Source organism: Pyrus communis, chromosome 12, assembly GCF_041283825.1.
Source record: "Pyrus communis isolate YQ-2024b chromosome 12, ASM4128382v1, whole genome shotgun sequence".
Lineage (NCBI taxonomy): Eukaryota > Viridiplantae > Streptophyta > Magnoliopsida > Rosales > Rosaceae > Pyrus > Pyrus communis.
This window is the reverse complement of record NC_142576.1, coordinates 5,801,945-5,825,672: the sequence shown is the minus strand read 5'-3', so window position 1 is coordinate 5,825,672 and position 23,728 is coordinate 5,801,945. Positions and strand designations below refer to the sequence as shown.

The following is a 23,728-nucleotide window of genomic DNA, read 5'->3' as shown; positions in this document are numbered from 1 at the left end:
TTGAAACCCAATTGCATTGGCGCTTTCCCATCCACCATTTTCAATCAACTGTGGACATTTTTCAGAGGCATGTCCATGCATAGAACATACGCCACATACAATTGGTCCTTGCATCTTCATGCCCTCGGCCAACTGAGACACAATAGAAGTAAGATTAGCCAATTGTGAATTAATGTCAGAAGTAGAACTTACCTCATGAACATGTTGCCGTGGGGGTCCTCTTTGGCCTACACCTTCGTATTGTTGATCGTTCAACGCTCGATTAGAAATCAAGGTCTTGGCAGCCATAGGTGTTTTGTCCACTAATGCTCCACCTGCCGAGGCATCGAGCATTTGACGTTCTAATGGTAGGAGGCCCTCGTAGAAGTATTGCAAAAGTAGCTCCTCCTTCATCTGATGTTGTGGACAAGAAGCAACAAGTGATTTAAAACGTTCATAGTATGCAGGAAAAGACTCACCTTCATCTTGTTGAATTCCACTTATTTTTTTACGAAGAAGAATGATGCGAGAAGTTGGGAAAAACTTCTCCAAAAACGCTCTTTTCATACTCTCCCATGAAGTGACAGTGCCAGGAGCCAACTCGTATAACCAATCCTTAGCTTTATCCATTAAAGAGAACGGAAAAGCTTTCATCTTCAAAATACTTCCGTCAACATTGACGGGAGTCATGCTTGAACAAACTACTTCAAACTCTTTAAGATGCTTGTTTGGATCTTCCATGGAAAGCCCATGGTATTTAGGAATGTGGTGCAACAAGCTTGACTTCAACTCGAATTCATCGGTCTTGCCTTGGGCAGCCGCGGGGTATTGAATGCATAATGGTGCGGCATTGGCCAACCCTGAGGCCGAAAGCTCTTTAATGGTCCGATTGTCCGCTGCCATAACTTCTTCTTCCACTTCTTCAAACTCAGATTCGGCCTCTGAACTTGAACTAGGTTCACTATGTTTGGGATGCCTCCTCTTTCTTCTCAAATCACGTTCAAAATCGTCGTTAAAGTCTAAGATATGTGCATGCACAGTTTGAGAACTCCGCGTCATGCACTAGTACCTAAAAAAAAAACAAGAAACAAAAATAGGTCAGAAACTAAAACAAAATCAGAAACAAAGTGAAATAAATGAAACAAAAACAATCCAAGGGATTTAGCAAAGTTGCTAATCCCCGGCAACGGCGCCAAAAATTTGATGCAAAATATATTAAGCACACAAATTAAACCCTCTTCTGACAATTGTAGCAAAGTATGTAAGTAGGGATCGTTCAAAACCGGGGATTAGGAGGGATTGCTAAACTCTTGAAAACTGACCTAAGAAGTCCAAAACAAAGTTAAAAACACTAATTTGGACTCAAAGAATGAAAAACCAAAGTTAAAACACTAAAACAAAACAAAAACTCAAAACAGCAACTAGAAGACTCAAAACTGCCTAAAAACCACTTTCTGGGCAGTTTTGAGCACCTACACTAACTTGGACGAAATTGGTTGAAAACATGACTCAAAACACTTAAAAACATGAACCAAAACAATTTCTAACTAAATTGAGACTTCAAAGTAAAGGGGGATTTGATTTGGACGAAATTAAAGTTGAGAAAACAGATTGCAAAGTAAAACTGATCTTGAAACGTTTTTGGGGTTTTTAATGGATGATGGACTAGTTAGGGGTTCTTTCTCCACACATGACAAGTATGCAAATGACTCGATTTCCAGTTATTCCTTCATAGAATTATGAATGACAATGCCCCAAATTAACCGTGACATCACTAGTTAATTCTCAAGTTTTCCTTGTGTTATTGAATTGGATGACATCATACGACAACCCAAAGCATTCTTCAAAAGTTCCTTACATGACATCATAATAAAGATACAATCAAAGATCATTACGTTCAATGAAAACTATAAGCATTAACAAAGCACTTGTGACTATGACATCATGACACTTATGCTAGGAATTGAACTTAACGCGATTGTGACTAGCAATCTTCACTACTTGTGCATATAAGTGTGTGACAATTATGTGAAACAAACTTATATTCTAGCATCATATTCATGCAAGCCAATTAAGTGTCGACCCCTAATTAACAAACACAAATACGTTATTACTCGCACAGTTAAGCCAATTGCATTCACGATTCAAGAACTCATAACTGGAATTTATCAAATCAACTTGCACACATAGTTATGGCTTCGAAATCACCCCTAACCAATAGGGGTTTAGCCACTCATGTTCATAGCAAAATGAAAGGAAAATAAATTAAACATTGAAATCATAAAACGAATTACACCTAGAATGCACCAACGACGAAGCTTGAGCATCCAAGAGTCCTTCCTTCTTTCTCCTTGCTACGGCACAAAGGTGGATGGGATGGTTGAGATGTGTTTTAGGATCAGGGATTATGGAATTGGATGGAGGATAGGCACGGCAAGGTGTAGTGTTTGGTTGGAATTGTGTTTCTAGGATTTTAGGATGTGGAGAGTGGTGTGGCTAGATGAATGGACGAAAATTGGGTGAATGAGTGATTCCCCTAGTGCCTTGCTGCAAACCCTTATTTATAGGGCTAGGAAAGGTTTTGAAACACTTAAAGGATATATGTGTGTAGCTTGGACAAGGTAGGACGGCTAGTGACAAGCTAGGAAGGCTAGGAGACAAGGTAGGACGGCTAGGAGACAAGCTAGGACGGCTAGTGACAAGCTAGGACGGCTAGTGACAAGCTAGGACGACTAGGAGACAAGCTAGGACGGCTAGTGACAAGCTAGGACGGCTAGGAGACAAGCTAGGACGGCTAGGAGACAAGCTAGGACGGCTAGTGACAAGCTAGGACGGCTAGGAGACAAGCTAGGACGGCTAGGAGACAAGCTAGGACGGCTAGTGACAAGCTAGGACGGCTTGTTCTTCCAATACAGAAATTAGGCACCATGTGTGAATAGATAAAGCCTTCTAGAAATAAGGTTTTTAGGCCCCCTTGCAGCTCCCTAACTGAATTCAAGCCTTCAAATTCGTCCATCCTCATGCCTCCATGCTTGCACTATCCAATCTTGGCCCAAAAATGCTCTAGAATGCTCCAAATTGCTTCTTTTTGCATACTTTGACACTAAAACCTGAAATTGCACGAAAATGACTTTAAACACTAAACTAACTAAGGAAAAACAACATAAATGCATGAGAACAAGCCAATTAAGTCACATAAAAATGCTCCTATCAATAGACTAAGTTGGACTAACTTAATAAAGTTTTTGATGCAGTGTCGGACTAAAAACAAGATTCTCGCTTCTCTGTTAACACTTCTATCTCATACAAAAGGCTGAAGACTAATAATATTAGGATACATGTAGAAAATAATTTTCGGGTGGATTCAGATTTTTATTTAGTTTTTAAACTCTTTTTAAGGCCTAAATAGTCATGTTAATTTTCATTCTTCATTAATCGTGTTGTTGAAGCTAACTTGTTAACAAATTCTTCATTGGTCGTGTTGTTGAAGCTAACTTGTTAAAAGACTTCTCTTCCGAATTTGTAAGCAACAATAAATTTGTAAAACCTCTTCAAAAGTTGTCATTTTTCTTTGTTTTGAGAATAAAATAAGTTACAACGGTAAAGGCAGACATCACAAAAAAGTTTGGAAGGTCTTCAACGATTACAAATCCATGTTAGTCACTCAGTCAAAAAAACATTTTAGAATTAACCTGACAAAACTAGAGTCCTCGGGGGTTTCAATTCACGAATTTGAGAAAGATGGATTTTTAGGATTTTATTTACTAAATGAGTGCAAAAATAAATTTACATTTTGAATTGAGTTTGTGGAGGTTGTTTAGATAGTAAATCTGGATTTAAAGTGGTATTTATTCTTTAATTAAAAATAATATTGGTGTAAAGAGTACTTAATCTATATACAAGCTATTCAATACACTGCGCATGAAAAATGAATTAGCAAACCCTGTATAGAATTACATATGGAATTTATAATCGAATGACCGAGTCCAATTAGAATTTGCATGCTCTCACACCACCAGCCTACAAACCTAAAAACAAGATTCTCGCTTCTCTGTTAACACTTCTATCTCATACAAAAGGCTGGAGAATAATAATATTAGGATACATGTAGAAAATAATTTTGGGGTGGATTCAGATTTTTATTTAAGTTTTAAACTCTTTTTAAGGCCTAAATAGTCATCTTAACTTTCATTCTTCATTAGTCGTGTTGTTGAAGCTAACTTGTTAACAGATTCTTCATTGGTCGTGTTGTTGAAGCTAACATGTTAAAAGACTTCTCTTCTCAACTTGCACGTCAACCAAGGTGCACATTAACTGGGATAGCTTGCTAATCGAGATAGGCCCACTAGGCTCTACCGAGTTTCTAGTAATGATAATTTAACGATTTGAAACTTGTTGACCAAAAGTCAACCCTTGGTCAACTTGGACAACGGAATAGTCAACAACCGTAGTAATCCAATCTAGAAGATCCGTATATCGGATTTCCGATCCATAACTTCATAAGGGCTCTTTTTTCTCCTAGAATAATATACTAAAATTTTGTGAAGATCTGACAGTCGGATCACAGCCAATCGCAAATTTAAGTGGCAAACCACTACGAAGCTATTAAAACATCGGAATTTCACAAAACATATGCTAAAAAACAGATTTAGGGCATTGAAATTAGCCTAACAAGTGTCCTGGGCCAAAACACGAAATCAACATTGGACGGAATATTCACAAACGGATGCTTTTACCAATTTCAATCATCTGTTTTTATACATTTTGATGACTAAACGACTTTAGTTTTAATTGTTTTTTTTTTTTTTTGTGCAGAGGCAATACTTATAGAATGATTTATACCATGAACGCTTTTTTTTTTTTTTTTATCATAAACACGAAGTTCAATGAATCAGCAACAAACAATTTGAGTAGGAACTCTTACACATTCATCGAGTAGCCAAGGATTAGGTTCGAATCTTATGAATAATTCTTATTGTTGTTTTGTTCGGAAAATTAAAGTCTTTTAGTCAATCTATTGTAGTAAATACATGAACGGTTCATAATACTTTTACCAATTCCGTTCATCTGTTTTTATACAGTTCGATGACTAAACGACTTTAGTTTTAATTGATTTTTTGCAGAGACGATATTTATAAAACGATTTATAATATTAACGGTTCTTATTATTAGCACAAAGTTAAATGAAATCAGCAACGAATAATTTGAGTAGGAACTCTCACACATCCGTTAAGTAGTCAAATATTATTCAATGTTTAACGGCAATGTTATGTGTAGGTACTTTTTAAACAACCCGACCAATCTACCCTGCACTCATGTGGTGGGGTACGTTGAGTCGGGTTTAATGATCAACTTTTTGGATTTGTGTTATAACCCGCCTACCCACCTAGACATGGATTAGTTGTCGGTTTTAAACTGTTAACCCGTAGAAACTCAAACTCGCTCAAACTCCATTCTTTTCTTTATGAGATGCTGATAATGCTCATTACTTGAAAGCATGAGCAAGCAAGGTCACAAATCTTGGAAGCATTAGTCCATCTTCAACCCGCAAAAAGACCCAACCCAAACTGAATGTATGTAGTTTGAGTAAGATGGTGATTAATGTTGTTCGGTCACACGCAAGTTCCACCAAATGATAACCCAATTGAATGTGTCGGCTAATGGGTTGAGGCTTAACGCGGCTCAACCCACCCATGCCCACTCCTAACCATTGTGCCATTGTGCCATTGTGCCGTTGTGCATGAGCACTAAGGCGTATCTAACCCAAATCGTTTTGAGTAATAATGAGGCGATGGTCCATCAGATTGTGATGGGTGGATTTGACAGGTCGTTTTAACCATATTATTGATGTATTGTATTTGACATCATAATCACAAGCCGACCTAGATTTCCCAATATATAGCACTTGTATGACAAATAAAAAATAATAAAAATGATTCTGAAAAACTGTCAAAAAATAGTAAGCCAACCTAAATTTCCATATATATAGCCGTTTAGAGCATCTCCAAAGGAGATGTCAAATTTTACACATAAAATTTAAATTTAAAGACTTATAAATATGTAGCACATTGATCTTTTTTTTAATTTTGTTATCCAATTGATATGTCAAATGTAAACTATTATTTATTACATTATTTACTTTTTATAGTTGTAATTAGTATTTTTTAAAACAAAAGATAAGAATAAAAAATTATTAATTTCTAAAAATATAATTGAAGCAGCTATCAAATTTGACAGCAACTTCCTCTACTACCATTCCATGTCATGCCACATAGGAATTGGCCTTTCAGTTGGAAAACACTAGTGATGTCTTTTTTTTTACCGTTATTACTGATGTGAACTTTTTGACATCTCCTTTGAAGATGGTTTTAGAAAATAAAATAATAGCCGAAATTTTTGAAATGTCATATAAATTTATACATATTTTTAATCTGTCATTTGTACTAAAATTTTAAGCAATTAGTCATACGAATTTTCTGAAATCATTAATTGTCATCTCACACTAATTATATTAAGTTCTTCATCCAAAAGAATGTTAATTTGGACTTTTAACCTCATTTTCCACAAGTTTATTAATTTATACAAAGATATATGTACTCTAGGGTGGGCGATAAGTTAGTTTTCATTAACTTATGGTGAACTATTAAAATAGTACATTAGGCTCTCTAACATGAAGTTTAACTAATTACAAGCTTTGAGAATTCAATGATGTCAATCATGTTCATTAAAAATAAAAGGCAGTTAAAATGTTCCAAAGAACCTTGAAAATAAGTCATGTGCCTTGAACATAGCTTATTTTGGATAGAAACTTAACGTAACGGAGTTAGGATGAGATGACAAATTAATTATTTTCAAAATTTGATATGACAAATCGCTTAAAATTTAAGTTTATATAACAAATTTAAAAAGGGATATAAGGTCATATGACAGTTCAAAAAAAAATTCCAAAATAATATTTAGTAACAACATTAGACATGAGAAAGCTAATAAGAATGCACAAAGCACATGTCAAGTGGAAACTGGTTAGTGTATCTTTTTATAGTTGTTGTTTTCAAGTTTTTTTTTTTTTTTTTAATTTATAGTTTGTTGCAGAATCATTTTTCTCTCTTACCAAAAATAAAATGTGAAATGTAGAAAGTAGATTACCAAACTTACCATTTTGCTTTCTAATGTCAAACAAAAGTGAAGTTCATTTCCTCTAATTTTTTGGGTGAATAAATTTAATTTGTAGCTTCAATCATATAAGAAGTAAAGAAAAAACATAATTGATTCCTAATATTAAAGATATATTTTTCCTAATCGAAATGTTTTTCTTCTTTTTTGTAGGCAAAATTGCTTTTACCGATTTTTTACAACTGCCCATTGGGCTTATAGTAAGCCCAGATGAATTGTATATGGCCCAAACAGTGGTTCGTTTTAACTTTTTAAGGTCCAACAATGACTCCGTCGCAAGACCCACAGGCAGGAACCGTACGCGTAGCAAATCTGACAAGTTCCGAATAGGCCTGGCAAAAAATACCGAGAACGAATCGAATCCGGTCGGTCGGCTTTTTTTTTCGGTTCATTCAGTATGGGGTACAAGATCGGTTCGATTTTGGTTTTATGTTTGATACCGAATCAGTTTTCAATTAAAATCGTCGTCCACGTGGTTTGTTTCTATTGGTGCTTATCTGAGTTCACAAGCACTTGGTCACACCAGAGTGGATCCCTATTGGTGCTTAGTTACCACTCGATGCTTATCTGAGAAGGGTTGTGATTTTCACGGACCCTTAACTACTTTTTCCATGTTCTTTTGCTTATCTGAGTTCACAAGCACTTGGTCGCACCAGAGTGGATCCCTATTGGTGCTTAGTTACCACTCGATGCTTATCTGAAAAAGGTTGTGATTTGCACGCATCCTTAACTACTTTTTTCACACTTTTTCTTATTTTTTAATATTTAATTGGTATTCTACTATTTAATCTTTCATATATACCCTTCTTACTTTTTTATGGTAATTAATGAAAGATTAAATAGGAAGAGGTATATATAGAAGATTAAATAGTATGATACAAATTAAGTATTAAAAAATATAGTCGGGTGTGAAAAAAAGTAAGTAAGGGTGTGGAAAAATCACAAGGCGAATTGAATTCTTCAGATTCTCACTTTTCTCACTCCGTCTCTCTCAGTCGCCTGCCGTCCGCTCCTCCTCCTCTCCAATCTCTCTCACGATCTCACCTCCACCACAACCATCGTGACTTCGTCTTCTCTCATGCTAAGTCAATCTCTTGAATATGATTGCATTTTATAAAATTAGGGTTTTAATTTTAGATTCAAATTGGGATTGGAATTGGGGGTTTCTCGGAAATTGTAAGATTAGGGTTTTAATTTGTCGTTGGATTTTGTAGTTTTGATGTAGTTAATCTCGGTCTTTAACACTAATGTAATTGGGATTGGAATTGGGGTTTTCTCTGAAATTGGATTTTGTAGTATTGTAATTGTAATCCCCAATTCCTTCCGTCGTTTTAACACTGATGTAGTTAATCTCGCCATATTGGATGATACTATTGATTCTGTGTTCTGCATTTCATTAATGTTTATGTCAGTTAGAATTGAAGGTTAAGCTCTAATTAAGGCTTACATGTTCACCCGAACCTTAAACTAAGCATGAAATCATCAAAACTCAATTTTACATGGCAAATTTTGATTCATCCAAGTAAACATAGATTCATGGATTAGAAGTTGACTACTTGTTGAATGCACTGAAATGAGTTTCAGAGCTGATTGATTATGAAATTTGATTCCCTTGTCGTCTTGATGCTTTCGTAGTTTTCAAGTTTTAGGGTGTTTACCAAGAAAAGAAGATTAATGGTTGTTAAGGTTAACTAAAGCTTAAAAATGTCAGAGTTTAGAAATCTGTAAGGTTAACTGAAGCTTAAAAATGTCAGAGTTTGATACCGTATTGCTTATATATACGTGATTTATGGAATAAAATGGTAAGTTAGTATGTGATTAATTTTTGGTAACTGTTATAGCATCTTTACCAACCCATTTCCAGTCCTTTATTGGTAGCATCCTGATAGTATACCTGACTGAACCTTAGAACTTCAAATCGTATGTGATTAATTTTTGACTCGGAACCATTAGGCCAGGAACTTGATGTTATGAAGCAAACACTGGAACCATTAGATTCTACCCTTCCTAGATCAGTCCTGGCCCCTGGCCCCTAAAGCTACTGTGGTCAATCTGGAAGACATGCCACCATTGCCACCTTTACCACCTTTACCACCAATGCAATGGAGGATGGGAATACAACATGCTTCCCTTTTTTCACAGAGAGAATTGGTTGGAGTTGGTCTGGATTCTTTGCTGCCAATACAGCCATTGGAATCAGTTGAGAAAGCTCAATTTGATATGCCAGCACCACAGGACCTAGTAGATTTACCAGGAGACTTACAAGAAGGATTTAGTTGACTAAGACTACTCAACTTCCAAATCCAGTTGGTTATTTCACCATGAATCAGGTTTGCTGAAGGGTCCAAAGTGCTTAATTTTGCTTGATTTCTCAAGAAATCAGGAAATGTTCTCAACTTTCCAGAAGACAATTTCAATGTCGTAAGTTGAGGGAAGGAAGAATAAGAGGAACTAGTACCAGCATAAGTAATCAACAAGCTATTGTATGACAAATCAAGACTCGAAATTCACAAACCCAGGACCCTTCTGTTTTCAAATTAATTGTACAAAAGCTATAAATTTGAGACTAAGACATGTCTAGACACCAAACTTACAACCAACAGTGAAGAGAAAGAATGGAACTCAATGAAATAAGCTTATAAGTTACAACACTCTAACCTAGAGCATGAACAGTACAGCCAAAAGGAAAGATGAAAAAACTAACTCAAAAGGATAAGCAACAGCTAGTTATCAATGCAATTGAAAACTATTGTGTGGAAGGAAAACCGAAGCATAAAGGAGTGCCATCTCACCATGAAAACATGTGGTTTCCAAGACAGCCACAAACAAGGAATTAATATAAGCTGTTGGGTATGTGGGAAGTCATTCTAGAAAAACCACTTCAATTTTAATAGATTTCAGTATCAACAAGGCAACAATAAAGATTAAACATATGAAAAAACATCCTATTTAATACAGTTGAAAGTATTATCGACCATTATTATATAATACAGTTGAAGGATGAGAGCTAAGTTTTAAGATTTAGAAGCGTTGGCCGCCGGAGAGAGTTCTTTGAGAAATATCCTCAGCTGTATGTGATCAGCATAGATCTGGTTCAGCTGATTTCATATCCTGCACTTATCAAACCATCGACATGTATATTAGTGTGTGTATATGTGTATATATATATATACACACATATATTTATATGTATATAGATATAAGGAAACCAACATTAGAAGTATAAGAGAGTGGAAAATTTAGATAGATATTTACTGGACATATTCAATGTTGATTCGTATAGAAGATGAGTTTGAGATGGCTGCAAAAGCATCGGTTGACATGGCTATGGTAGAAGGGCAAGGAGATTGACGGCAAAGATCCACCACCTTCACCTCCACAGTAGCACCATCCTTGCAGGGCATATCAGGTCCACTCAGGCACCTAATTTTATAGAGCCTTCCACACGCAGAACTACCGTCCCACAACCCTTCACTCACCGCCACAAAAAGGTACATCGGAGGGAACTGGTCTGGCCTACTCCCAAAGCATCTTGTTGCTGCTCAACAATTACAGTAATGGCATAAGAAAAGCTAATTGTCATTGATATGATCCAATTAATTCTCAATGCCCTATTCAACCTGCAACTAACTAGACATGAATTACTCACTTAAAACCATTAAAACCCCCTAATTGTGATCAAGGCAATCACAACAACACAGTAATCATTGCGTTGAGATAAATAAGTTGTTTACTTACGCAGATAAGGAGGATCGTAAGAATTTGCTGTGCCGAGATCGCCAGAAACTAGCCTTGATTCTGTGCAAAAAAAGCCTAAAACGATCAACATGAATAAGAGTCCCATGTTAACAGAGCCCGCCCAAGATGTTGTCAAAGGAGCGGCCATCGTTTCAATGGGTCCTTCGATTTTGAGGGTTCTGGGAGCTATGAATGAAAAAAGAGGCGGGGGGCACGTGGAATGCTGATTGCTAAGATGGCGGCGTCTCACAAAAAGTTTGATATGAGTCAAAATAATATATTTAATGGCTCGGCTAAATTTAGTAGATTTGACAATATCAGTCGAATGAAATGACGAGGAGGAGAAAGAAAAGAATTATAGAATATTATGAAAACTTTAAATATAAACTTATGATAAAAATAATATTATTACCCGCCGGAAAACTCATCGGTTTCTGGAATTTTTGGCCGGTTTCTGGGTGAATATCAAATGCTCATAACTCACTCATTTCTCAACTAAATTCAACGATCCATATATGAAAATTCATCTATTCAACGACAGGCATCCAAATATGATGGTTAGAGACCTTACCTTGGCCGTAATCGGAGATAAAATTTCCCGGAAGCTTGATGGTGGTTTTGGTGTAAAATTTTTGCCATTAAAGTGATGGTGGTTTGTGCTTGTTCACGTGGTGGCATTCCCACTATCTAAGATCTCATTTTTCAGCTTGAGGTGGCAGGTATGTGAACAGGTGTCCTTTAGTTCAAACTACAACACAAACGCAAGAGAGTGGCACGTATGTGTACAGGTGTCCTTTGAACAGGTCTCCTTTAGAACTCGGTTTTTATTATTGTGTTAACTTTTATTCTTTCCATCAAAGTTTAAGGGAACCGGATCCCCTCCCTCCTGAGATTAGTATACGCCTTCTGAGCAAGAGATTCGGATCGTTGAAATTTGATTGAACGGCTATACTTATTATAATTTTTAGAGAGTTCTCTTGTTTGTAACCGTTAGATCAAATTTCAACGGTTCGATCTCTTGCTTAGGAAGCTCAGTATACTAAGCTCATGAGGGGATCCTGTTCCAAGTTTAATCTCTTTTCATTAAAATTTAAGTTTTTTTATTAAATAAAATAATTAGGTTTTTTTTTTTTTGTTAATAAAAAGTTTTTTTTTTTTCATTAAAGTTCCCAAATAAAGGAAATATCTTATACATCGGGGACCCTAATTTGAGATAATTATCTGAATAGGTGAAGACAATTCTATTGTTGATTAATTTAGAGTAATTTGTTTACTAGTTAATTAGTTTCCATCAAATCGTGATTGTAGGTATAGATAGCAATTATCTTCCTATTTATTTCTGTCCCAATGCAAGTTGCAAGTTGATATGTATGCCTACTCTTGAAAAGGGAGGAGAAGTGCCTCAAGGTTGTAGTTGCTTTTGATAATTAGAAATTATAGTCAAGTTGATATGTACCTCTTGGTTTTTTAATTTCTACATCTTGAAAAGTGAAAATAATTATTATCAATTGTTATTAACATTCTAAAATTCTTATGTTGCAATTAAAATTTTAAAATGTTAATAATAATAAAAATACAGAAATAAAATTTTTGAAATGTTAATAACAATAATAACAATAATAATAATAATGACGGTGACCCTCAACAAAGTAATTTAATGGCTCTGACAATGGAATATTCTCCGTCTATTTTTACGGCTATATGTAATAGTAGGGGTGGAAAAAATTCCCGAAAATCCCGAACCGAACCGAAAAAATCCCGATCTCAAACCAAAAATTTCCCAAACCGAAATTCCCGAAATTTTCGGGATGCTATCCCGAACCAATCCTAAAATTTCGGTATGGGATTCGGGATTGGCTTTTCGATATTTCGGGAATCCCATACCAAACTGAAAATATATAATATTAATTATTATATATATATATTTATACATATATATATATTATTCTTTTATAATTGATGCTAGTAGTTTCTAATTCATGCTCAGCAACCTAGAATGCTCTACACCTTGCATATTTTTCATGTTCTGTTTGATATTCATGTGGATTTTATTATTGCTGCTGCCATGATTGATGATTTCAGAAGGCTTGATTCTTTTGTCTCTCAACAGATTGCAAAAAGAGTTTAATTAATTTGAATTTTGACTATGATAAAAAGAGTTAAGCATGCCAGTGTTCAATTAAATGGTAGTGTGAATGAAATGAAATTCCTAGTTCATGAATGTGTTCTTGAATTATATATTTGAAGAACAATTCATAATTTCATATTTCAATTTGGGATTCCCGATTTGTCCCAAAATCCCGAAAATATTTCGGGATTCCCAAAATTTGGGATTCCCGAAAATTTGGTTTGGGATTGGTCTTCAAATTCCCGTCCCGAAAAATTTCGGTTTGGGATTCGGAATACTAGTTTCGGTATGGTATCCCATAGCGAACCACCCCTATGTAATAGCTTTGACAATTTACAATTTACCAGTCAAATGAAATGAGGATGAGGAGAAAGAAAAGAATTATAGAATATTATATGAATTTGAATATTATGGTATGCAAATGCTCATAACTCACTCAGTTCTCAACTAAATTTAACGATCTAACAATTCATATATGAAAATTCATCTATTTAACGAGAGCAATCCAAACATGATGGTTAGAGATCTTACCTTGGCCGTAATCGGAGATAAAATTGCCCGTAAGCGTCGGTCCATTTAAAAGCTTCTAGACCTCAGTGTATCTTTTGCTTTTCAAGAATCTCAATGATGAACATGTCCTTATCCTGACCCACCATCTTACCCAATCTTGCGTGTGAGTTGCCAATAAATATGAGGAAAAATTGCACCAACAAAATCTTATACTCTGGTTAAAATAATTTACATAATTCAACGACAAGACTTCAAAGTTCAAATGATTTCTCGTTACAAGTCAGGATTCTCGCTTCTGATATCTCCATTTCATTAGTTTCTTAGTTCACTACACTTGAATTGATATTGAATTATACTAATTATAATTACTAAGAGATGAAATCAACCATTTTAATGAGATACGCACCATTCTTGTTCTTCTCACTATCGTAAAAGTTGGAAACAAATTGAAACACTTTCAATTTTTTCTGTTGAAAATTAGCGAAGGATGGAAAATTATTTTAGGATTTGCAGCCATCTTGAACAGTGGAAAGGTACGGCGCTGATGGGTCGGTTTGGATAAAAATTACAAAAATCATAATTGGCCTATGTATGAACGGTCAAAGATTGCGTGACCTGAGGGCTCTACATGGTTGAATCTGAAAAAGATTCTAATCCTTTCAGAAATCGAGAGAGAGAGTGCAATATTATATTTACCAATCTCAACTGCCAATTTTTAACTCGTTGACTATTCCAGTGAGGATACAAAGGTGAAAATTTGTTGTTTTTAGAATACAATACACCCACGCATGTTGGAAAATATTTCTTAAATCATCCATATCATTGTCACGTATTTTTCAAAATCACCTTTACAGTATACAAAGCACAAAATTGTCAATTCATTTAACTTTTTATGTGTCATAGTCGACTCGACAACTTCAATAGTATTACTTCTTTTTTAGTTTCTTATATTATGAAAGCACTAAAACTAGGTTAGGAACCTATAAATATTTAAAGGGCGATTGAGAAGCGTTGAAGATTAACACCAGCCCAATTGATATTTGGATTCTACTAGCAGCAAGTCTAGAAGACAAAGCTTCTGGAAGACTTGCACTTTGTCCAGGTGCAATGGAACTAGATTTTTCTAATTTAAATATGCAAGAAGTGGCGGTGCATGCAGAAATATATATAAAGCTAAAGTAGTTTCTAGAAAGACTACAAATAGGAAAATATGAGACCAATTTGCAAAGCCATATTTCGGTGGCAATGCTTGACCAGTAGCTAGAATTAAGAGAGAGCTAAGTAAGAGAGTGAGAAGTAAGAGTGGTTTTGTAGAAGTGTGAGTGGTTTAGAATTTGTCTCTAGAAAGTGAGTGAATGATATAGTTTTTAAAGAGTGTCCTTGATAGTTTGTGTGTTGTAATTAGGGGTGGGTACTTGGAACCAAAAACCGAAATCGAAACACGAACCAAATAAAATCGCACCGAACGACTTGGTTTTGTGATTTTGAAACGATTTTGGTTTGAAACCCAACCGCAGTGTAGAAAAACGGTTTGGTTTCGGTTTTGACTTTTGAAAATCATACCGAAACCAAACCACACCACAAATATTAATTAGTTGTTTGTTACACTTCATACATTTAATTCAATGATGTTAGTTATTCATCTCAAAATGCAATTTCTTCTTCACCAAGGAACTTTATAAATTTGCATGCATCTTTTCCTGGATTTAGAGATTTCCATGACAATGAATCTGAACTGGATGAAGTTTCTCCAGAATCTGCCACAGACTCCCGAATCTGATGATGGTCATAATTCCTCTCTGGATAAATAGACTGATAACAGTTTGGCTGTTCGTGATGTCCCTGCAGAATCAAACCCAAGCAAATCAACTACTTGTGACCATTCCAGATCAAAAGTATTTGATGATGGTCATAATTTCTCTCTGGATGAACAAACTGAAACCAGTTTGGCTGTTGGTGATGTGACCATGGCCTCAGCATCTTTAGAAAATACGGAAGTTGTGTCTTCACCTACCTGCTACCTCCCAGAGCCTGAAACTAGTTTGGAGAATTCATTGGAGTTGCAAGCAAATCGAGTTGGTATCAAATAGTTGCCAAGAGATGGAGCAAGGGATCACGCATCAGCCAGAAGCTGACTTAAAGTGTTCTCTGGTGGTTCAATCTGATGAGCTTGATGTGGAAAATTCGGAAGAAGATAAGGCATCATTTTATCAAGTCTTCTATCTGTACAGGCAGGGTCTCAAAACCACATGGATTCGGAGAAATCCAACCAGTTACCATTTATGGATCAAATCAATCAGGAAGAATGCTTGGATGCTTCCCCGGAATGTCATCCTGAATATCTTCCAAGCCATGCTTTAACATCAAAGTTCTTACCAGAACCATTAGGCCAGGAACTTGATGTTATGTAGCAAACATTGGAACCATTAGATTCTACCCTTCCTATATCAGTCCTGCCCATTGAAGCTACTGTAGTCAATCTGGAAGACATGTCACCATGGCCACCTTTACGACCAATGCAATGGAGGATGGGAATACAACATGCTTCCCTTTTTTCAGAGAGAATTGGTTGGAGTTGGTTAGGATTCTTTGCTGCCAATACAGCCATCGGAATCTGTTGAGAAAGCTCAATTTGATATGCCAATGCCACAGAGCAAGGTGCTGCCACCCCAGAACCCATTTTTGCCTCTCATGTCTGAAGAAAGCGAGAAGTTCCAACATGTTTCTTGACCTGTAATGGGCAATGTGGTGGATCCTGCCCCGTATTCATTGCGTTTACCAGCCATGGTTAATGATGCTAATCATCAATACAATTTTCCTGATTTAAGGGGGGGCACAATTCTCAAGCTCATTTTTATCGTTACCAGAGGTATCTCATGATAGGCCAGGAAGTAATCACTTTGCTTCAGAGGGAGAAAAAGTTCAGACTGGTTCCAATCTATTCACTAGACCAAGCTCTGAATGTACAACTTCTACACATGACCCTGAATCTTCTCATGGATCTATTATCCAGCCTGTGCAGCAGGTAACGCCGGAGACAGGTATCGAGCCCAATGTACTTCAGCATTCACTGAAAAAATCAGAATCAGAACGGGGAGAACCTCTTTCCACGTCTGTGACAGCACCACCAATGGTTGAGCAGCCTCAGCATAGTATGCCAATATCAGGGGGAGAAATAGCATGGTCATCCCATAATTCTGCTGTAATGTCAGACTGTGAAGTTGGAAGGTGTAATGGAGTTCCAGTTACTAAGATCCCTCTGTCTTTCAGCGCATGCTCTTCCTGAAATTTATGCTCTACAAAATACCTTTCTGACATGTTGACAGTTTGCAGTTGAGAAAAGTCATTGAACAAGTTCGGCCTCAGGTCGAACCTAAGGTAGATGAAAGAGATTCGTTGCTGCCAAAGATAAGAACTAAGGTTAGAGCCGTCTATTTTTGTTGTACTTGCTTTTGCACCACTCACCTTTTCCCCATTTTGGGCTCTGTATTTTCGAAGTTAAAGACAACCAATTTTTGTTATCTTAGTCCTTCAAATTGAAGCCTGCAACGGTGGCAAAATCTTTAACATTGACAAGACCCAGCATTCATGGTCCTGCAACCAACTTGAGGGTTGCTGCTATCTTAGAGAAAGCAAATGCAATTCGCCAGGTTTTGATCGTGCTACAAAACTAGAAGAAGAAGAGCAGAGTAGAATGGTGAGCAGTATTCAGATGATCCGTTGAAGTTATTCGTCAGTCTTTCTTTATTCTTCTGATGTACATGAGATTAGTTGTAAATAAGATTTAAGATGCATATAAATCTCACATTAAAAATATGTCAATTTCAGTACCAACAAGGCAGCAATAAAGATTGAAATTACAGTTCACTATTTTATAATGTGGTTGAAAGTATGAGAGCTAAGTTTTAGGATTTAGAAGCGTTGGCTTTTGGATATAGTTCCTTGAAAAAAGTAGAGCAGAATGATGGTGCAGCAACAAAACACATCGAACACGAAGACTTCATAAACACAGACAAAACATCTCATTAATTTTGCCAAGAAAGGACTTAATTGACAAGTACAATCGAGCAGAGGAGGCTTATGACGGTTGTGCCTCCAACTGTGTCATTCAATCCTATCTGCTGGAACTTTTACAATTCATAATACAAAACATTTCAACGCGTCCACCTTTGGTGTATGTGAAGACATCTTCGATGATGCTGTACAGTCTCACGTCCTGTATATCAAACCATCGGCATGTATATTAGTGTATAATGAACTGTAAGAGTACAGGTACAAGAGAGTGCAAAATTTAGATTGATGTTTACTCGACATATTCGATGTTGATTGGTGCAGAAGTAGAGTGTGAAATGGCTGCAAAAGCATCGGTTGACATGGCTATGGCAGAAGGGCAAGGAGATTTCCGGCAAAGGTCCACCACCTTCACCTCGATAGTCTCACCAAACTTGCAGGGCATATTAGGTCCACTCAGGCACTTGATTTTATAGACCCTTCCGCACGCAGAACCACCATTCCACAACCCTTCACTCACGGCAGCAAATAGGTAACGAGGAGGGAACTGGTCTGGCCTCCTCCCAAAGCACCTTGTAGCTGCACAATTACAACATAATGGCATAAGAAAACCCAAACATACTGGATATATTTATCTTTATTGCGTTGAGATATATATTGTTTGCTTACGTAAATAAGGAGGGCCGTATGAAGTTGCAGTTCCCAGATCCGCAGAAACTAGCCTAGCTACTATGCAGAATAAGCTTAACACCACTGACGGGACTAAGAGGTTCATGCTCACGGACTACGATCCTCTCCGGATTCTGTACCTTCGGAGCCTAGAGATCAGACAATCCTCCGACGATCAAACAATCCTGGCAGATTTTTTTTCTTTTTGTCGGAGAATTAATATGGCAAAAGATTAGTATGTTTAATGAAAAAGTCCAGGGAGATGCCGGTCTGTTTTCTGATTAAATCAGACAGATTCATAGAATTTTGAAGATATTGTTTTTATCTTTTTAATTTTGAAGATACTGTTTTTTTTTTTTCGTCAAACGTTATATTTTATAATAAATTCATCAAAACAAATGAAGACAAAAAATTTGGTGTAGAAGGGATAGCAAATTCAAATTGATATACTCAACTTGACTGAGCACATATGCATTAACTTCTCTAATATTAGATTTTTCCATAACTTCCAAGAAGCAAATTTCTCTGCTCACGCCTTAGCCAACCTTGATCATCGTAAGCACTTCAATCAATTGAATCAGGGGAAGGTCCACTAGCATTGTCTGCGCCCCGCAGATTTTTATGTCTATGAGGTTGTCCCTATTGGAGTATGAGCATGAGATTGCGCTTTAATTTGACTCGAACTTGTGCATAGAACTCCACCTACTATTTGCAATGAATTAAATATTAAAACAAGCACGTTGGCTTGTTTCCTTCTTCTTGCCATCTCCCATGTCGGCCAATTGCATGTATTGAATTAAGTAATCAAAGTATTGTCTTTATTCTTGGTATGATTTAAAGCATAACACAAAGTAGCACACAAATGTCTTATTGATTTTCCTTATCAACATTAAGATTTTTCAATTGTAGCATATGAAAATAAGGGTCTTTCCTGTTGAAAATTGTTTTAGGTAACTACTTAAAATGTCAAAAAAACTAGGTTGTTGTCCCTACTGACCAGCCACCGAAATATAATTATTAGATCTACTTACACTTATCTAAAGTTTAAGAAATTTTATATGCAGACACTAGACACACAAAGGTACACTTGCACAAATTTTTGGGATTTTCGAAGTTGATTTGCTATTTAAATTAAATCGAACAAAAACAAGACATAAACAGATTTTAAGTAATTCACAAATTCAGAAAAACGAGTTAGGGGGATTGCCATCCACCACCAAAATCATGCAAACATGTTATGTTTCATTCAAATTCCTTTTATTTCCGGATGAAGATGCTCAAGTTGGCTCAATGTTAGAACTCAACCTATTACTCTTTCTTATGTAGTATGTTAAGAGAATGACGTTTTCAACTTAACTTAGTCCCTAACATGCAATTTAGAATGACGTGTTCATAGATTTAAAAAGTATAAATCATTAAGAACAAAAGGAGTTTGTGTCATCACAAGGCGTTGTAAGTACTGACGTTGTCTTACTTATCCTAGAAATTGGTTCACATGTTAATTGCAATTAACAAGTACTACTCTAGAACATATGTAGGTCCCCATTTGATAAGGGCAGACACATACATATTCATAGTATTAGAATCCTAGATATGCTTACTAAGTATGCATCCATAGAAAACACGTAAAGAATTCATCATTGACATAAGTAGTGAACCAATTTTCATCCATTCATAAAAGCAATTCAACGAAATGTCATAACAAACTTGCAATCATATTCAGAGCTTCAAAACAACCCCTAACTACTAAAAACATAATTACACATCATAATTAAAAAACAATCTAAAATAAACATTGAAACTTAAAACAAAGAATTCATGGAAATGGAATTCGGATGGGATGGGGTTGCAGGGATGATCCCCCTCCCCCCTTGCTCTCTGCCGTATGTTTTTTCTGTCCTCTCTCCCTTCTGCCTTTTATTCTGCTCTCTGCTCCCTGCTCCCTCTATTGCCTTAAACAAATATACTTTTACAACGAGTCAATTCACTCACAGCTGAAATCTTAAATATTAGTTGTGCCCAAAATTTTAGAAATTCAAACACAGAATTTTCAACGAATACATCGAAAAATGATCAATATCGGTGAAAGTTTAATAAAAATGAAGGGCATTGTGAGAAATAAATGAAATATGTAATCAAACTTTAGAATATGTGTATTTAGGTAATTATCTATTATTTTGATCAAAGAAATTTGAAGGACTTGATTGCAAAGTGGGTTTGATTATTTAAAGTGAATATAATGCATGCTGACCAACAGAATTACTCTATCCCTAGTGAGTAGGAAATTTAATAAATTAAAGTTATATTGAACTTTATATTTGACTCAATCCTCTCTAATGCACGAAAAAAATTTAAGATCATATGATTTTAAAGTTATATGCAAAGTATATATGACTTTGAGTTAAAAAGTAGTATTGCATGTAAATTTTTTTATTTTTTTTTATTATTTTATTTTATACTATTATTAGAAGAAAAGCGAAATGAAGAGTTTGAAACTGTTACAATAATTCAGGGGATGAGAGAGTTTCGAACCCGAGACGTATGGATAGAAACCCAACAACCAATCCACTAGAATATTGGATTACAAACAATTATTAACATGTATGTTAGCCATATGAATTTGTGTTTGCAACTTTTGGTGTAGGTAGGTCTAATATGGGTCAGCTTGCTTGAGTGACCCCCATGATCCTCATCCAAGGTTGCATGCGTGGAATCTGCTTCACCGATTAACTGGGTTATGAAAAAAGAAGAGTCGCTTAACATGAAAAGAAGGCAAGAGGTTCGAACTCTGCCTCCCACGCTTGATTTTCTTACATTCTTTCTATGGTGAGCAAAGACAATAAAATTGAAAAAATCACGGTAAAAATTCGTTTAGCGTTGGACTTAAATATGCACACCTAAAGCAAACAATAATAACGATCATCAATATGATATTATCAACATTTTGGTATTTGCCCACTATAAACATAACATTTACTAAATCTTTGATGGTCTAGAGCGAGAAACTAAAATAGGGCCCCTTCCGACACATTATTTCACAAGGATAATAAAATGTTCAAATATTTTCTTTATATTCATTTTTTGGGCTTAAAACATAATAGTTTGACTAAAATAAATATATAAGAATACATTCATTGAAAATTTATTATTCTAGCATTTTTAGAGTCAAAATCATCATGCACACATTTTCAAAATCAAGCCCTCACAATAATATATCCTTATCAAAGTACAAGATTGCCAGTTCATTTATCCTTTCATGTGTCCATGTGTCCTTGTGTCATAGTTGACTCAACAACTTCAATCGTATTACTTCTTTTTTAGTTTTTTATATTATGAAAGAAGGGTTTGTTTTGATGTGATACTTAATAAAGTGATTTTACTAATTAGCGTTTTTTGTTTGTAGTACTTTTTAATAGCGTTTATATGAGAAAACAGTTTATTGTTTGGCACACAACCAACTAATTGCTTTTATATTGTATAGAAGCACTAGAAAAAATTGGTGATGACATTTTTGATGATTTTTTTAATGTGTAATGGCATTTTAGATTTTGCAAATTAAAAAATAGGGATGATTTTGGAATTGAAAAAAATCATTAAATGAGCAAAGTGCTTCCTTGTTTTCTCTGTATAGCACTTTTAGGAGGAACTAGCTCGAAGGTGCTTCTTAGAAAATGTTTGTTAGTGCTTCTACTTCTAACTAAAAGCATTTTTAAAATATTTGACAAACTACCATTTATTTAAAAAAAAAATGAAGTGCTTTTACTCATTAAGAAGCGTTTTTAGCTCTTTCAAAAGCACAACCAAACTAGCCCTAAAACTAGGTTAGAATCTAGAAATATTTGAAGGGAGATTGAGAAGGAGAGAATGGAAAGAAAAAAAAGACGGAATATGTATCCTTTTATAATTTTTCTGAAAAGAATTGAGAAATCTGGTTTATAAAAACTGAAAAATCTTGCCAACATTTATACGCACCAAAGTTCTAACTGTAAAAAGATTTTAGAGTTTCAATTTATCCTCTATAGTCCATAATATTTATTTTCTTTGAAAGAAAAAAAAATTATAAATAAACATTGGCCAGCATACGAGTGTTGGCTTCAAAGCCTACAACATTATGTGAGGTCTTGATGATGAACTGCCGATAATCCTGGCCCAAAAATGATTATGCGAAAATGACCTTCAGGATCATTCAACATTGCTGGACCTTTATGTGGGACTTGAATTCTTACCTGGGCCAACAAGAGAGGAATACCAATACAAGTCAAATGAATGATGTGCATTGTCCAATATTGGACGAGAACAACTATAATCTAAAGTTTATTATTTGAATTAAGAAAATGGACTTTTTTTTTTTTTTTTAAGATTATAGTTGTACTCCTTCAATATGCTGCTTATTCAGCTCTGCACTTCGATCAATTGAACCAGGAATGTCCTAAAGGTTCTCTTTGCAAACTCTTAGTTATTTTTCAAGGAGAAAGAAAAAAAAAAAAAGAAAAAAAAAGAGAGAAAGATAGGCGAAAAACTTTAACACGCTAATTAGTAGGGAAAACACTAATTAGTACTGCAAATTACATAATATCACCATAAACTTCTATGTTTGTGAACATAGACTACAATTTTTCCTAATTAATTATGTGAGATTCATGTTATGTGATAAGTTTTGACACCTGCATTCAACTCTTTCGAATTTCATCCATTTTTTGTACTAAATAACAAAAATGCTACTCTTACCATCATTTGTATCATCTTTCTAATAGAGATCTAACCCGCATGTGTTGGTGGGTCCTGCTTCTATTAGAGAGATGGTAAAAATATGTGGTACGTGTAGCATTACTCATTAAATAATATTCACATGCAATACATGTGGCTCATTTCAAAAATGTTATTGTAATTAAACACGCATGGAAGGTCAAATATCATTTGGTTGGTGCTATATCTACACACTGATTTTTATCTTATACTTTTCTCAATTTCCGTGGTGTTATCGAATTAATTGAAAAGGGATGTGCTATCCACACACCCCATTTTACTTCTCACATACCCCTTGATAATTTCTATCCGTTGATCTTCGTCAATTCATCCGATCCGACGATCGAAAATTAAAAAGGTATAGTTAATTTAAGTTTTGAAATTTTGACAGAGAGAGAGAGAGAGAGAGAGAGAGAGAGAGAGAGAGAGAGAGAGAGAGAGTAGCCTCTGCTTTCAATTCATTGAACATATAGTTAATTTAAGTTTTGAAATTTTGACAGAGAAGAGGAGGACTGGTGCGATTGTTCCTTCGATTTTGTTCATTCATGGCTTCGAGTAATGAAAGCTCTTTAGGTCAGTTTTCTACATTATCTCTATATATTATAGTTTTGTGTGATTAATTGTCGTTCATAAAACTTGATCTTGTTTGCTAATCTACGTCTAAATTTATCTTTTGTCTAAATAATAATATTTGTAGCTGTCTTTCTAATAAACAAAGATCGGAGAGGGAGAGAGGGAGGCAGGCCGACTTTAATGCCTATCCTCCTGTGTCCC

At 35.4% G+C, this 23,728-nt stretch overlaps 2 protein-coding genes and 1 long non-coding RNA gene across 5 annotated transcripts; 1 reads left to right on the top strand and 2 right to left on the bottom strand.

The window, feature by feature from the left end:
• Positions 1-10,017: 10,017 nt before the first annotated feature.
• LOC137746245 (EG45-like domain containing protein 2) lies at positions 10,018-11,813 on the bottom strand. 2 transcript variants are annotated; one of them, XM_088681975.1, is made up of 5 exons: positions 11,462-11,813; positions 11,303-11,344; positions 10,891-11,120; positions 10,408-10,690; positions 10,018-10,263 (listed from the first exon to the last, which is right to left on the bottom strand). In XM_088681975.1, exons 1-5 carry the CDS (start codon positions 11,566-11,568, stop codon positions 10,257-10,259), a joined length of 669 nt encoding a protein of 222 aa, XP_088538101.1. In that variant the 5' UTR covers positions 11,569-11,813; the 3' UTR covers positions 10,018-10,256. The 2 variants fall into 2 exon arrangements, with proteins under 2 accessions (XP_088538101.1, XP_088538102.1); XM_088681976.1 differs by lacking the exon at positions 11,303-11,344 and having other exon boundaries at positions 11,462-11,808.
• On the top strand, positions 11,531-17,513 carry LOC148692236 (uncharacterized). 2 transcript variants are annotated; one of them, XR_015954380.1, is made up of 3 exons: positions 11,531-11,666; positions 15,283-16,948; positions 17,056-17,507. It is a non-coding gene; the product is annotated as an uncharacterized LOC148692236 (long non-coding RNA). The 2 variants fall into 2 exon arrangements; XR_015954381.1 differs by lacking the exon at positions 11,531-11,666 and having other exon boundaries at positions 14,797-16,756; positions 16,862-16,948; positions 17,056-17,513.
• A 14-nt stretch (positions 17,514-17,527) lies between these two features.
• LOC137744062 (EG45-like domain containing protein) lies at positions 17,528-18,485 on the bottom strand. Its single transcript, XM_068483922.2, has 3 exons — positions 18,209-18,485; positions 17,836-18,118; positions 17,528-17,744 (listed from the first exon to the last, which is right to left on the bottom strand). Exons 1-3 carry the CDS (start codon positions 18,312-18,314, stop codon positions 17,738-17,740), a joined length of 396 nt encoding a protein of 131 aa, XP_068340023.2. The 5' UTR covers positions 18,315-18,485; the 3' UTR covers positions 17,528-17,737.
• Positions 18,486-23,728: the final 5,243 nt, after the last annotated feature.